Source organism: Pteropus vampyrus, unplaced genomic scaffold (assembly GCF_000151845.1).
Source record: "Pteropus vampyrus isolate Shadow unplaced genomic scaffold, Pvam_2.0 Scaffold98, whole genome shotgun sequence".
NCBI classification, from domain to species: domain Eukaryota; kingdom Metazoa; phylum Chordata; class Mammalia; order Chiroptera; family Pteropodidae; genus Pteropus; species Pteropus vampyrus.
Window position 1 is genome coordinate 2622440 of NW_011888879.1, and position 16933 is coordinate 2639372.

At 43.1% G+C, this 16933-nt stretch overlaps 1 protein-coding gene across 1 annotated transcript in view; it reads right to left on the bottom strand.

Moving 5' to 3' along the window:
• Nucleotides 1-16933, bottom strand: part of PTPN14 (protein tyrosine phosphatase, non-receptor type 14) — a 160438-nt gene that overhangs the window by 50494 nt on the left and 93011 nt on the right. The window contains exons 5-6 of the mRNA XM_011364531.2: nt 6305-6402; nt 3948-4015 (exon numbers count right to left, since the gene is read on the bottom strand). Coding sequence (XP_011362833.1) covers nt 3948-4015; nt 6305-6402 — 166 coding nt within the window. The remainder of the gene's footprint in view (nt 1-3947; nt 4016-6304; nt 6403-16933) is intronic.

Here is a 16933-nt window from a genome sequence, read left to right on the forward strand (position 1 = left end):
AGAAGCCAATACTCATTTTAAAAAGCTAATGAAAGGCATGAGGCAACAGAGTAAAATAAAAAAGGATTAAATGAAGATCAAAAAGTACGGCATTAAACCTCTGCTTCCTACTTTTAAAGAAGAAAATGTCCACAGGTAACCCTCCGCTATTGTGCTCACACGACAGCCTCGATCTGCATCTGGGGCTCCCCGAGCTATGTGCTCCTGCCACAGAGATGAGTGACAGTGGCCCTGCACAAATGAAAAATGGCAGCGTGCACGCCTGTACACAGCTGCACACCTGGGGAGCGTCTTGTGTACTTAACTTTGTTCTTTTCTCTGCTGCAGAAATGCCGTTCAACAAATTCTATTACTTTGTAAGATCAAACACAGCCATTCATCCCATCTTCCCTCCCCCACCAAAGGAATGCATTCTTCTCTTTGAAAGCTCTACTGGAACCAAGAAGAAAGTTTACAACCTGCCATGGCTCCCCACTGCCTACTCAATTAGGTCAACACCTGGGCCTGGCACGCAGACCACTTCCCTGTGACCGGGCCACTTCTTCCGGGACTTCTCTCTCAGGGGCTCACGGGCTAAGGCACACTCTTCTTCCTAAGACAGACTGCCTTTCCATCTCCATTCGCACGTGTGCCGCCCCTTCCTGGAAGAGTCGCCCTGCCCATCACATCGCATCATGCGAAATGCCACTCTGTCCTTCAGATCCAGTCTCGGCTACCATTTCCTTCACGGGACTTCCATATTCCCCCGAGCTGAATCTAAACCACCCCGCCTCGGGGCCTTCCTCTCCTACTCCGTGTCTCTCTTTTAAAGCCTTTCCCATAGTCTGCCTGCCATCCTTCTTACACGGTTATTTGGACGCTCATCGTACCCTTTGCCCTTGCTCCGTCCTCTGCGAGATGCTAGGCACCAAAGGTCAGCCGCTCTTCTCCCTATCATGTCTGGGGCCCTTCACCGGGCTTTCATACAAGGCCAGCTTGTAAACTCTCAACATACGGTAAACGATCAATAACTGTTTACTGAACTCAACTCAATACGCAACATGTAAGTTTCATATTGTCGAACAAGAGTTTGTAATTGTGCGACGCTGGTTAATGGCTGGTTGCACCTTCCGCCTGTCCTCGGCCTGCCTACATGTCAAGATGTAGCCTACAGTCTTGTTGCCGGGAAGGCACATGCCGCAGCATCCTCGGGCTTGCACGACAGAGACAGATAATGCTGGTAGCAAGAATGCTAATGCTGATGACAATGACGATGAAGGTGACAATAAACGCTTGCTGAGGATTAAACATGTGCCAGCTTCACATGCATTCTCTCCTTCCATCCTCACACCGAATTAGGCTTGTTATCCTCATTACTAGATGAGAAAGTGGTTAGGTAAACTGCCCAAGTTCGTCCAGCCAGTGAGTGGACAGCCAGGATGTGGGCCCTGAATGCTCGACTCCCATACTCTGAATCTCCTGACCACAGGCTACAGTGCGGGGTGGGAGGGTGGGGGTCTGGTGAAGATACATGGCTGACGACGAAGGCCAGGAATTCACCATTCAGATGCACACACTGATGTCAGCCTCTGCCACATCATCTTCAGCGCTGCCCAACAGGACTTCCTGTGATGTTGGAAATGTTCTCTATCTAAGCTTTCCAACGCAGTAGCCACTAGCCACAGGTGGCACCTGAGCACTTCTTAAATGTAGCTAATGCAACTGAGGTACTAAATGTTTAATTCTATTTAAACTTTAATTAATGTGACTTTGAAGGCAAATAGCCATCGGCCACTACTAGCTACTATCCTGAAGAGGGAAGTTTTAGCTCCAAGTATAAGAACATCCGTATTTGTCTGTCCCTGTGAGATTTAACAAGATCTATGCTGTTTAAGTATCTGATTTGCTTACAGCCCAGTGAGGAGACAGCCTTATTTTGAAAAAGGTATAATACACAAAATAATCAGCTTTGAGAATTCTAAACAGCACCCAAGCCTTAAAGGCTACGTGATTTAGACCATTAATGAAAGAAAGGTAGAAAAAAAAGTAACAGTGAAAGATTATGAACCTATTTCATTGCCTCTGCTTGAGACAAAAAAAAACACAGTCAGAGAAGCTTCGCTTTCCTCCCACCAAGCAAACCGGAAAACATCCTGACTTTTCAGGGGAGCTTCTGAGATGTGCGAGATGTTGACTCAAGCGTGTTGACACTAAATCCTGTCAAGAATTTCTCTGCTAAGTAATATGTTCATCTCTTTGAATGGAGGTTGATTCAATGGGTAGATTAATAAGACAAAAACCAGCAGGCCCAGCACATAAACTTCTGTTTTCTTTGGGGGAAAAAGAATAAGGATAGTGCTATTCGTGAAGTTAGAGGTCTGGCAGTACTTCTCTAGCCTGTAAGAACAAAGTCAGTTTTGGACCAGCTTAAATTCATCTCATGCACTGACTGTGGGTAATGACTGCAGCCTTACTTCTAGCCTCTCAAAACCTTTGTCACCGGAATGCTACTTTCTCCCAGATGCCACAGCAGATCAGATGCCATTTTACTTCCAAAATAGCTCTTGCTTTGCTTTCTTGTTTTTATCTTCACTGCTAACACCTAATTCTCATCTCTTGCCAAGAAACCACAACAGATTCTCATCTGACCTCCTCCCACAAAGGTCTCATTGCTGCAATTCAGCAGTTCTCAAAGCGTGGGGCCTGGACGGAGCCCATGCGTTCCAATTCTTCAGAGGTTTCTGTCTCATCTGGCACCTTCGGGTCCCTCACACTCTCCTGAGTGACAGTCAGACTGGCCAGCTGACTCTTACCCAATCACTCACACCACCTTGCCTCTGCCTTTGTCTCTCTAGATCATTCCTTGCTCTCTATCTCTGGCAATCCTGCCCATCCTTTAAGACACAGTTCACATACCATTAGCCTTTAAACCTTCCCTAATCTTTCATGCACATGTAACCCCTCCTCCACATAAAATCCTGATATACGACTTTATTACACTTGGCTTTGAATTTGGATTTTGCAAACTTCCAACTGACTCAACCAGTCTGCTGTCTCCCTGAGAACAAGCACTGTTTCTTATATAAGTTCATCCCTCGGGGGCTTAGTTACCCGAGTCAGTGCTTTGGGCCAAACAGTTGATCAAAAAAATAAGTGGTGAATAACCATTTCTAAAATCAGAGCCAGAATGTTGGAGTGGATATAACTCTTCCCTAACAATGCTTTTCAATTGTTTTAATCCTTCCTCACTCTTCTCATTTACCCCAAAGCTACCAAAAAAGAAACAATTAAAAATTCCCTACTGATTAAAACCTAGCCTCACCCCTAATTTAACCCAGGAATGGACATTTCACTTCATGACTCATCCAATGAATTTTTATGAGCACAGGCTATAAGCCAGACAACAGTGGACAAGACAGAGGGTCCCTGCTTTGGACCGCAGAGATGAAATTCTAGCTGACAATCAAGAGAGGGAAAGTTTAGGTACTGAAAGAGCTCTTTCAGTAAACAAAGAGAAGGTGATTTAGTAGTTAGTGGTTGATAGCTGGAGTGCATCATATAGTCAAGGAAAAAAAAGAGTCCTCTCTGTGGAGGTGACATCTGAATCAAGACCCGAATGACAAGTCATAGGAAGATCTGGGGCAGAGCACTCCCAGGCAAAGGGAACCCAAATGCACAGGCTCTGGCTTGGGAACAAGCTCAGTGTGTCCAGGAAGGAAGAGACCCACGGCATTGGAGGGCGCATGTCACAGTGATGCTGGGGCGTGGCGGGGAGGTGGGAGTCGGGGAAGTGTCTTGAGGAGGTGGGAAGAGGCATCTTAACTTTTTCAATGTTTTACAAAACTTGTCTGTACTTTATAAATTGATGGACTTTCCTTCCCAGGGAATATGTGTGTCTAGGATTTCCAAAGGAAAGAATTACACATCCAAAGAAGATAGAAAATTAAGACAAAGGAAATTATACTTACCATAGGAAACAGCACATATTCTCTGAGGAAATCTTGAGAATCAAACTGATTATAGTCTCCAAAGTCAGCTGAAAAGAAGGGGAGAGAGGTAGTATTCATCATATGAAATTAAAGATGGAATAAATTAGGGTGAACTTATCACATTTATTTTTCCACACATCATTCTATTTCTGCAGTGTTATTAAATAAAAACGGTGCCAAGATGTGTTTGCTATTGTTACCATGTTTACTTAGCAATACTGTCAATATCAGTGTTTTCTAGAAAGAATGGGGAAATTTGAAAGCAATTCTTAAACTATTTTTAAAATTTAAAACAAACATATTTACCTTTATGTTAAAGATGCATCAACATATATCTTAAGAATGTCTGCCGGGGGACTTTCTAATGCAAGGTTAATTTAGAGAACTGAAGAGCCAAACCTATCCAACATCTCTTCATATCTTTGCAGCTGGAAATTCCCACTGTAAATCACCCTTGGCAAGCAGCCTTGCAAATCTTTATGCCTCCTACTAAACATCTTTACACGGTGCAAGATGCCAAAACTTCTGTTTTGTCCTATTTTCATCTCGCCATGTATGTTTGAGCCCATGCGAAATGAACATAGCAAGTCTGTATCATAAATCGATAAACGCCTTGCTTCTGATCCCACTTGCTCTCAAAAGAAAAAAAAAAAAATCAAAGGAGCATGAAATTTTCATTTCATGTAAAAGGTTTGGCATCAGGTGAAAATGGATTCCGGTAACTTTAAAGTAACAAGGGTTACAGAATGCCAGGGCCCACACAGAAGGCCCACGGAAAGACATTGCCGAGAAGGCACGTGCACAGGACTAGTCACCGACTAGGTGAGGCCTTCAGGAATCGCAAAGATCACGCGCTCTGCCTATTTTCAAGTTCAGTCATCAGTTATCACATTTCATCACAACTTATATCTCTGTTGATGTGACTTTCTAATGCCCAATAACAGCTCTCAGGAAAATGGCTTTACGAGTATTATAGCTAGAGGTGGTTTCATCACACTCGACAGCTAGCTTCAAGGACCCAGTGAGAAGAGCATCCAGACTAAGTTCACCAACTTCCTTCAGCCTGAAAGCTATTGCCAGCGTTTCCCCATAGCCAGGATGCCATAGTAAGACTACTGACCAAAGAATGAGAGGGGAAAAAAGAGACCAAAGAAAGCGACCAGTATAGAAAGCTTTTTTTTAAAAAAAAAAAAAAAAAAAAGAAAGATCCACTTTGAAGACGAGGGACATACTGGACCTTCTCTCTCTTCTCCCAGTTAAGGGTGTCTTTTTCTATTATTTTACTAATTTTTCTGTTATAACCACGGATTGTCGCTACCGTGCCTTCCTCTTCCGGTCTTTACGCAGACAGATAGGATACAACATATTTTCTGTCGGGACATCCACAGGGTAACGACAGATGTGAATTACTACTAGGAACTGGAAGGCCGACAAAAATTGCTAACCTGCGAACACCCTGGAATGAAAGCAGTCAAAGGAAGGCCACCCCTTCAGACACTCTAGAAACCAAAAGATTCAAGTGCAGTCCAGAGTGTGGGACGGGAAGTTCAGTTCACAGCTTCTAAAATAACAGCCCGCATAGCAAGGACTCGGCAGCTGGCAGGCTTTTTAGATGTTAACTGATTTTAAAGAAAATAATGACTGAAAGGGAACCACACTTCTCTTTAAAAATTGTATTTTTATCTTCTTGTTTGGAATATGACTTAAGACATTTAAGCCACCACTCAATAAAGAATAATACTTATTTGTGTGTTAATATATGTAAAATATTATGCAACGTTATATAAACATATGTAAAATATATGTTAATTTAGACAAGATAAAAAATAGCTGTCCAATAAATCGAAGTAGGATAGGTTGAAAGATAAATTTAATGCAATACATGTTTGTTTCACATTATGACTGCGCATTTTAATTTACCTCTTTAGCTGTGTAACAATAAATTATACTATAATGTTTAAAGCTATCACACTTGAAACTGATGTGAAAGTCACAGAGTCATAACATCAAGCCACGGAATATGACGTTGGACAATGAAATAATTCTGAGAAAAATGTTCCACAAACCCTGAAATGTAGCTTTAATTAAAGTCAGGATGAAAGCTGCTATTTCTTCAAATAAAAGTAAATTAGACAAGCTTGAGCAGTCGGCAAACAGCTTTGAGAAGTCCGCCATCCTGCCACTAAAAATCACTAACTCTGCAGTTTTAACATCACTTGAAATGGAAAGGGACAGTTTCTAAAGGATCTTTAAGTAAACTGAACTTCTGAGAGACCAGCCACACCATAATCCAAAAGAAAATGGAATTTCATGCTCTGGACGTCACTGTCTCTTACCTTGCACAGCTAAGCCAGCCAGCCGGATCACCTGTTCCAAGGTACACCGTAATCGCCCTTCGAGGACATCTTTTTTGACTTGCAGGTAATACTGATATCTGTTCATGGGAATAGAGGAACAAATCATCTTAAAAACACATACTTGGGACACATTCCCACCACAGTGATGTCTCTAAAACCTTGTGTCCACAGCAGGATACACAGGTGATATTGATAAAGGTCAGCTCTCTAAAAGATGGAAAGTGACTTTTGCCTGTGTTTATCTTTGTTTGATGTGGCAGGTGCCACATCCCGTTCACTCTGAGTCTGAGAGCATTCTCACTGAATCACTTCATTGTGGGCCAGCTGGATGAACTACTGATAAGGGCCAGTTCTTCATAACAGAGACCAAGAATCGGAATAGCCTTCCATGCCTTGACCCCCACAACGACACAGACGCCAAAGCTACGTTCTACAGTGTACATTCCTGAAAAAAAAACTGGGAAACACACCAGTTTTTAAACTCTTAAGTTTGGTAGTCTAGATCACAAATAGGCCAAATATTTGGAATCCTGCTAATGGGCAGGATAAAACTCTACGGGGCCAAGCTTGCCCTACATGTCTCTGACTCACAAAAATCTAATCTAACGGAATACAGAGCTTTCCAACCCAAAGTACATTCCGTCCATCTGTACTTCATCTCAAACCAATGAAGTATAGATGGACAGAATGTGCCCGTACACAACATCAAACCTCAGAAGAGACCACTGCTCTTAGAAGCTAATGCAATGTATTGTCTCCTTGCCAATAAAATTACACTCTTAGAATTACCTAAACATTCAGAAATCTCCTCGCCCCAAACCTTGACTTTCCAGGACTTCATTTCCTTTGATCATACTTTTAAAACACAGTCACCTCTTCAGCAAGACAGACTCTTCCAGCATTAATTCCTGGCAAATGCTAACAAGCTTTTTGTTCCTGGTAGCCATAACTCTCTACTCTTTCTTAGCTTTGACATGTTAATCAAGGGAACTCTGGAGTGACCCAAAGCCCGACTCCTTTGGAGACAGGCAATCAGCACTGAGAACTAATTATCGCTGGCTCTGGCTTGTATCATGGGTATCCTCACTCGGCGATCTAACGCCTGCTTGACGGAATAATCTGGCTCTTCGCCCAGCCCAGTGGAGTCTCGACTACTTCTCGCCTGGCCAAGGTAAAGACAACCACGTCAGTCTCTGGTGGGAAAAACTTGCACTCAGATTGGAAGGACAGGCACTGGGAAATATTTAAAAATTGTGTTTAGTCCAACTTAATAGGTAATAGAAAAAAAAGACCAATTTTTCCTAATCCCGTCCTCTCTTTCACCTAAAATATTCATAATCATTTTACGAGGTCCACTACCGAATCGAAACTTTTACTTCCTTTCCACATCATTTGACTACATCAATTAATGTATATAACGTACTTATTAAGCACTTCCTGTATGTTTAAGTCAGCTAGAGGCCGAGGGACATCCTGGAGAAGTCTGAGACAGTCTGTGCCTTGCAGGGATGCTCATGGCCTCCTGGACCATTGCTGTCATGTTTTTCTCTCTAGTGGATTATTAAGGATTCAATTTTTAAGAACAAATAAAACATTTTAAGATGTTTTATCTTGGCATTATCTGCCATAGCTAGAGATTTTCAACATGCCACCTTGGAAGTGAACATGATCAGCTGATACCTTTGGGAACAGAAATCCATAGAATCCAGCAAAACAATCATTCTCGTTTTCTTCCCCTGTTGATGCCAACTTTCATCTACAACTATCCCTTCTATAACGAGCAGGTTCTCCTACAGATCCATCCCATCCTAGGCGACAGTGAATGCCAACCCACGAACAAGGAATGCCAGGGTTATTCCCGGTATTGTACTTAGGTTGGATGCAAGCTTCTACTGGAATAAACAACCGAGGTGCCAAAGAATGTGGGGCCCTTTCCTGGAAGCCCCCCAAGCTACGAGAGACTCTGAGCGGCGCTAATGATATGGTGCCGTTACCACACGAGATTGCAAATATCACTACGTGAGCTCAAGGAAACGAGAATGAGACGGACCGTTTCTGAAACCGTCTGCTGCATTTCTGCTCAAAGGGCACGTTTATAAAATATAATAATTCTATCCTAGATGAAGACTAAATTAGAGAATATGAGCCAAAATTCTATTTCTAGAATGTTTGGTTTTCGCTTATTTTTGATTAGCAATTTGATTCGAACAGCAGTAAAATGTAACAGTGAGTCCTATTTTGGAAACATGCAATTTCGTGAAAGTACACTCCACCCTGTCACAGCGCTGGGTGGAGGGGAAAAGGAAAAAAACCTAATCCGCATGCCAGGAAAGGAAGTATTTGCCAACTTTCCGAAGGGATCCTCTTTGAAAACCCAAGCTCACAAGGAAAACTTTTTAATATTTTTCATATTCAAAGACCTGGAAATCATCTGACTGCTGAGGTCCAACGAGCGGTTTTAGGTTAGGTTTCCGCTCTTTCTCTAAGAACTGCTGAACACGATTGTGCTTGTTGAATCAAGGTAAAATTTCAATTCCCAAAGTTTTTTGCTTTGAATCTGCAGGGAAGATTAATTCATGGATTAAATGCAGGTTTCTCTGGGTGAGAAAAGTCTTCCTGGTTATCAGTGATATTAAACATTACAGCGGGGACCTGACAGATACTATGAACCAGGCTCTGTGAGTCTCATCTATCTGGAATATTTCTATCCAACCTCAAGAAAATAAGTGACTTCTCCATGTTCCTTCCTCCCACTGAGATTCTGAAAAGAAAGTTTTAAAAACTGCCACACCAGGTCACACCGATAGGGCACCCTGAACATTTACAGATGTAACTAAGGTTTCTAATTCACATGTGAGGAATTCATCTAAACACTTAAGCAACTAGATCTTACTGGCAGGTCTGTTAATACTTCTCAGGTAGAGAAATTCCATGGGATGTTCTGAGATGTATGGCCTGTACCACCACAGTAAGAAGTGAGGAACTCAGAGGCTGAGTCCATGTTGCCTTTAAATATTTCTCCCACCCTTCCCATAAACGAAACATCCATTTCAAGTCCAGTTCAGCAAAAGTGCCTTGATCAGGAAATAGCCATAAAAACATGAAAGCCTGAAGGTTTCATGTGGGTCCATGCTACTACCCTGGACTCGACATTCTCAGCATAAACCACGGATGGTGGTGACAGGAGCATGGGAGGCCACAGGACCAAACGTTTGCGACTGCTGTCCACGCGGCCTGCCCTCAGAGACTGCCACACTCGCCCACCTCATTCACTGTGACTAGACTTGGGGGTCCACGAAACGGGGGTGGAAGTGACACGTGCCACTGCTGAGCAGAAGTCTTCTGAGCTAGAGCCTGGTTCCATCTCTGTCTCCCCAGTGTCCAGGTGGGGACTTGAGCTCAGTTAGCCTCAACCCCGGGGAAAGAAGGCAGTGGACACAGCAGACACATGAGGTGGGCAAGAAACAAGCCTTTGATCCTGAAGGCCACAGAGCTCTGGGGGTCATATATTGTCATGGCATGAGTCAGCCCAAGCTATTTAGTAAGGGGAAGATTTCAAAGAGCCAAGTCCAACCATTTCATTTTTAGAGAAGATAACTGTTGAGGGAGAATGACTTGCCCAAGGTAATCCTGCTCCTGAGGGCATGGCCGGACAGGGCAAAGGTCAGGGCTTCCTTCACGAGCAACTGGCCAGGTGAGGAGAGAGCAGTCTGACTCCCAGCCAGCGCAGGCAAGCCATCGATGTTGCTGAAGTCGAAGAATGAAAACGAACATCAAAGCACCACTACCTGGTGATGTCTGTGATTCCAAGGCTTCGAAAGAAGGGCTCCAATAACCCAGCCGCCCTCCCTCCCCCACGAGGGCGTCTGTGACACGGCATCTGAGGCAAAGACTGACATAAGAAGCGTTTTCGAAAAAACATATTACAGGTATGTTTCTTATGTTTCATAAGGTGGTCCATGGCTAACTGAGATCTGTTTTTTTCTCCCAGCAACAGCCTCTGAGATGTTTCGATTTCCTCTTCCCCCAGAGGTAGAAGGAGGGGAAAGAAGATTGAGCTATACATTCTAACTACTTGTTAAGAACTTCAGAAGTCGCACGGAGGCGTAAAGTCAAGTCTGGAGATCAGAGTCTCTGGCTGTGGGCTCCTACAAGAGGCTACATCCAGAAGCAGGCAGGAACTGGGCCTTAAGTGTATGTATTTCCAAATGCAGATTTTTTTAAAAAGTAAACTGCAGCTTATCAATAGAGTCATACACGGTCTTTACTGAACCTTGCATTGAGTAAAGATGCAGCTACATGACGGATTGTAAAAAAGTTACCCAGACTTCATTCTGCTGCTACCTTAATAATGCCTAATGAAGCTGTATGACAAGCACACATCACCTATGCACTTCTCTTTTTATTCCCTTGCCCAAGGAGATCTTGGGGGGTCGGGGGGTGGGATGCTTTTTCGTTGCAAAAAACAAGCTGGTGAAATGCTCTATAAGCTGTAACTACGGACCTGCAGTATCACTGTGATTAGCAGACAGCTCTGCCTTTCTCTCCTCTGCAGTTCAAGGTCAGTCAAACCAACTTCTCTCTTCCTATGTGCATGGCCAGTAGGGATGTGACAATTTAGAGACAGGGGTCATATCAATACCACCCTGAGATTCTCAGTTGGTGAAACCTTTCCACAAAGGATGTGGAAGGGAGGGGGGACACACCTGTCATTGTTGTTAAGAAAAGGGTAAGACTTAAAATGCCATTTCTTCACTAGAAAACTTCCTTTACAATCAGCAATATCAGAAGAATATTGCTAGAATGTACTAGCACCCCGTACTCCCAGGCCAGCGCAATATATACCACAGCATATATGCTGCTTCTGATGCTGCTTCTGCCAGACATTATACTGGGCAAAGAAGAAACGAATGTGTGAGTTCCTCTACTCTAAAAGACAAAAAAAAGAGGGAACTAGAATTCTGGGGTACAGGACAGCAGCGGAGCATAATTTTAACTCTTAGATGGAGAAAGAAACAGTACATTCTGGCCATTCCATGGCGTGTTCGCAGCTGTAAACCCAGATAATGGAGAGGGTGGCCCACCCTGTTCCCCGTCTGCCAGGACCGGATAAACAGTGCACACACAGGCCTGCAGCCAGATAAACCTGACCGCCTCCCTCCCTCTGTCCCTGCACCCTCAAAACCCCTGAGATTTTCAGTTTATGATTGTTCAGGTATAATGTGTTTGGTACCTGGCCCAAGCACTATCTGCAAGCTTTTGTATTTCACGAATGTTGTCAAGTTGACAGTCAATATAAACAGCACCGTCGAGCAGACTAAAAAGCCAACCTTCCTGCAACTATGCGAAATTGAAATAATCTAACGGGAGGGGGGGAGAAAAACGGCTAAAACTATAACTCAACAGAGATCACCTTAAAAGGGAAAGCTTTTCTTCTGGGCCTTTTCACACCACAAGCCAACACATATGCATGCGTGAAAATACAAACACGTGCGTATACGCAGGCACATACAGACAAGCTTGTCTTGGCAAAAGTTCAACTCCTGAAGTTTTCGACATTCACCCATCAGCACTTTATTTTGCCAGAGACACCTAACTTCTTACCAAGACTCCTTAAGTCTCAGTGAGTCAAAGGATTGAAATTCTTTCCTAAAAAGGATGATGTTTGTTTAAATACACGTAAACACACACAGGCCTTAACCACTAGTGAGGAAAAGCCAATGATAGCAAGGTGCTACAAAGAGCATGCCACAACCTGAACCTTGCTTTCTGCTCTTGAACTCTTGCATTAATTATAACAAATTACAGAGAACCCAAGTACAGTTTATAAGTATGATAAACTCCCTAATAATAGCCTACCATTTAATCAGGGGTTCTCTTTTGAAATGAAAACCTCATTCCCTCACGGAGGGAGAGAGAATACCCCGACACCCCTTCTTTCTGTCCCATTCTATGCTACTGGGCACAGATTCCTCTACAGCAATCCCACCAGTAGGATTTTAAAAGAACCAATAAGTTTCACTGCTGCGGGCTGTGACGCCCTCAACTAGGAAGACATGGCAACAGAAGGAGAAATACTTGGCCTCAAAGGAAAATATGGCCCTAAAGTGTGCGGTGTTAAACAGGACTTATTCTGCTCTGACTTAAACATCTCCAGTGACTGGGAAAACGGTCTGGCAGTTCCTCGAAAGGTTAAATACGGAGTTACCATGTGACCTCGCAATTCCACGCCTAGGTCTACACCCAAGAGAACTGAGAACGCATGTTCACACGGAAACTGGTCCACGAGGAGCAACATTATTCATCATAGGGAAAAAGAGGAAGCAATCCAATGTGTATCAACTTATGAACAGATACACACGATGTGGTCTGTCGGTACAATAAAATCTTATTTAATCATAAAAAAGACATGAGGTATTGATACTTGCTACCCGTGAATGAACTCAGGAAAAATTACGCTAATAGAAAGCAGACAGACACAAAAGGCCACATAGTGCATGATTCCATTTATATGAAATGTCCAGAACAGGCAAATCCATACAGATGAAGTGGATTAGTGGCTGCCAGATGCTGGGGAGGGAGTGGGGGGGCGGGGCGGGGGGGGGCGGGGCCGGCGGGGATGACCGCTAACGTTCTGAAGTCAGACAGTGGTGATGGGTGCACGACTTTGTGAATATACTAAAAACCACTCAACCGTAGACTTCAAAATGGTTAAAATAAATGGTGAACATTCTGTGAATTTTATCTCAACAAAACAAACATCCAATAACCCTAAACAGGAAAAAGTCCAAACTCCTGAGAGAGCACACCAGGCTCTTTGTGATCTGCTCAGAACGACTTTCTAACGTCTTGTCTCACCACGCACCACGTACTTGAGTTGTAATAAATTTACTGTGCTTCCCAGTACCTACCATGTTCCTTCCTGCCTCCGCCCTGTTTCCTCTGAATGCTCTTGCCCATCCTTCTCCATCCGGAGGATCATCCACTCATCCTCCAAAACTCAGCTGAACTTTATCTCCTTTCCTAAAGCTTCCCAAACCCTCTTGACCAGTTAATGGACCCCTCTCCCAGCCCCCACATGACTTCGCCCAGGCCTCTCCCGCACTGTCTCCAGCACTCCCCCCACTCCACCAACCTCCTCGCGGACTGGCGACTGAGTCTTATCACTTAATGTCAGTACCTGGTACTAAGTAGACACTCAATAAACATTTCTGAGTAGATGAAATACTAACAGAGAAACAAAGAAGAAAAGAGCTAAACAGGGAAGAAGAGAGGTAGAGAGGGAAGGAGGGAGGAAGGGAGGGAGGAAGGGAGACTAATCGCCTCACAGTAGACTACTAGGTGTTATTTCTACGGTATGAAAGAGGCACCTAGAAGTTTCAGACATGTAACCCATCACACGTCAAGCAGAAAGCCTTAAGAACCGTTTGTTTTTAGACATAGGGTGAAAAAAATTAAACTCTTTCAAAGACCTAGAATAACCAAAACAATACTGAAGAACAACAAAGTTGGAAGAATGACACTACCTGACTTCGAGACCTATTATAAAGCCACAGTAATCAAGACAGCATGGAATTGGTAAAAGAACAGACAAACAGATCAATGGAACAGAATAGAGAGCCCAGATATAGACCCTCATAGTCAGCTGATCTTTGACAAAGGAGCAAAGGCAATATAATGAAACGAAGATAATCTCTTCCTCAAATGGTGCTGGAAAAACTGTGAACTGACATGCAGAAAAATAAATCTAGACACAGACCATACACTCTTCACAAAAATTAACTCAAAATGAATCACAGACCTAAATGCAAAATATAAAAACCACAAAGATCATACTAGATAATATAGAGGAAAATCTAGGTGACTCTGGGTATGGCAATGACATTTCAGATATAACACCAAAGACACAATTCATGAAAGAAATAATTGATAAACTGGACTTCATTAAAATTAAAAACGTCTGCTCTGCCAAAGGCAAGGTCAAGAGAATTGGAAGACAAGCCACAGATTAGGAAAAAATATTTGCAAAAGACACATATGATAAAGGACTGACCCAAATCATACAAAGAACTTTTAAAACTCAACAATATGAAAACAAATGACGCAATTTAAAAAGTGGGCCAAAGACCTTAACAGATACTTCATCAAAGAAGATATACAGATGGCAAATAAACACATGAAAAAATGGTCCACATTATATGTCATCAGGGAAATGCAAGTTAAAACAACACACCTATTAGAATGGCCAAATCCAAAACACTGACAACACCAAATGCTGGTGCGAATGTGGAGCAACAGGAACTCTCACTCATTGCTGATAGAAATGCAAAATGGTACAGCCACGCTGGAAGACAGTTTGGTGGTTTCTTACAAGCTAAACATACTAGTACTATATAATCCAGCGGTCACACTCCTTGGTATTTACCCAAATAAGTTGAAAACATTATGTCCACGCAAAAAACTGCACGTAGATGTTCACAGCAGCTTTACTGATAATTCCCCAAACTTGGAAGCATCCAAGATATCCTTCAGTAGATGAATGTACAAACTGTGCTATGTCTAGACAACAGAGTATGTGTTATTCAGCACCAGAAAGAGATGAATCATCAAGCCATGAAAAGACATGGAGGAATCTTAAATGCGTATTACTCAATGAAAAAAAAATCTGAAAAGGCTACATACTATATGAGTCCAACTACATGACATTCCGGAAAAGGCAAAAGTCTAGAGACAGTAAAAAGATCCGTGGTTGCCAGGGGTTGGGGTTTGGGGAGGAGGAACGGGCAGAGCACAGAGGATTTTTGGGGCACTGAGAATACTCCGTATGATACTATAAGGATACATGTTATCACACATTTGTCCAAACCCATAGAATGTACAACACCAAGAGTGAACCCAAAGGTAAACTAGGAACTTTGGAGTGATTATAATGTGTCAATGTAGAATCCTTAGTAAAAATTCTAGTGAGTGAGGTTGATAATGGGGGAGGCTGTGCACGAGGGGCAGAGGGTACACAGGAAATCCCTGTAGCTCTCCGATTTTGTTGTCAACCTAAAACTGATCTAAAAAAAATCATCTGACCAAAAAAAAAAAACATTTACTCCTTCAGTGTGGATCATTTATTTGTAAATGATTTGAATTGCTTTCTGAGCTACCAAGTGGTGAAGAAGGAACTGGGAGATGAATTACAGCCGAGGACCAACATCAGCATGGAAATAAACCCTCAGGGTGGGCAAAATAAGCACAGATCAAGGAGGGACAAGGCTCCGTGTGGATTAGCACGGCCAAAGCCATCCCTCCACGCTGCCACTGTACAACATGGAGCCATGTTCCTCTTACACGGGGAGTAAATATGTCTTGATTCATCGGCCCAAACCACATACCTGCCTGCCCCGAAAAGCATGTGTTCATAGTATTACCTACGACTCCACTGTGGGAAAAAGAGTGTTTAAATTACATCTGGAAGCAAGGTGAGTCAACTGCCTAAAGATCCGTCTTCTTGGTAAAGAGCCAAGTTCGTGGATAAAAAGTTTGCATAACATCCTTCAAAATTTGGTGAGCTGGCAGATTGGAAGAGTGGTACTGTTGTCAGCAATATGCCTGGTCTGAAGGAGAAAATAAATAAAAGTCAATGACTATGAGGCAAGAGGATCATCTCTGTGGATGGGCGTGAGTTCTTCCTTAGAACTCCTAATTAAAGGTAGCTCCTACATTCTCACAAGTGAACAAATGCCACAAGAAGCCGCGTCTCCTGTCAATGAAGTCACGTCCTAGAAATGAGCAGGAAATATCGACTGCGGGCTTAATAAATGTTTGATAAGTGAAAGATGGAAGGAAAGTCATTAATTAATGATACATCCCTAAAGACTGTGATAGAAGTAGTAGTTCTCAGCCTATATTAAGTCGGATGGCTAGACGCACAAGGTATCTAATCACTGCGGGTATCTAATCACCAGGAAATTCGATCTGGGTGGAGGTGAACAGGGAGATCTCTGGGTACTGGGATTCTATCTTCTCCAAGCCAGCTTCCTACCATCAGAGCAGGACAGCACGAAGAGGAGGCCATCTTCAGCTCTTTACAAATGGCATGTGCTCGTCTACCCAACTCTCACACACCTGCTGGACTCAAGAAACAACCTAAGATTCTATATTGGTCAGAAGGCAAGTGACAAGCCAGGTGAAGGGAACATCTTTCAGTCGTGAGAACCTCTAGTCTAAGATAAGTGTTGAAAGGGAAGGATCTGTCGCTGATTGTGATGTTTTTCTGTTCACAGAGATGCACCAAGAACCCCTTAGCTGACGTCGGTCCACCTCATCTTCAGACTCTGACACCTCGGGGCTCTGCGTGAACAGCACCGTGCACGTCCCTCCTTCCAGCATCTCTGTCATTGCAATCATGACCTCACCCAAGTTCCATCCCTAAGTAAGAGCTAGCTAAGTCTAATTTTACACTCTGACTGCTGTTTTTACTTACTGGCCAAAGTTTTAACTATTTTTGATCACTGGGATTTAGGCTTTACTGCTTAAACTCTGCAGATACCCACATTATCTCACACTCTCTTAGTCACTTGATGCACATTTTCTCATATCTGCAGCTTTACAAATTCT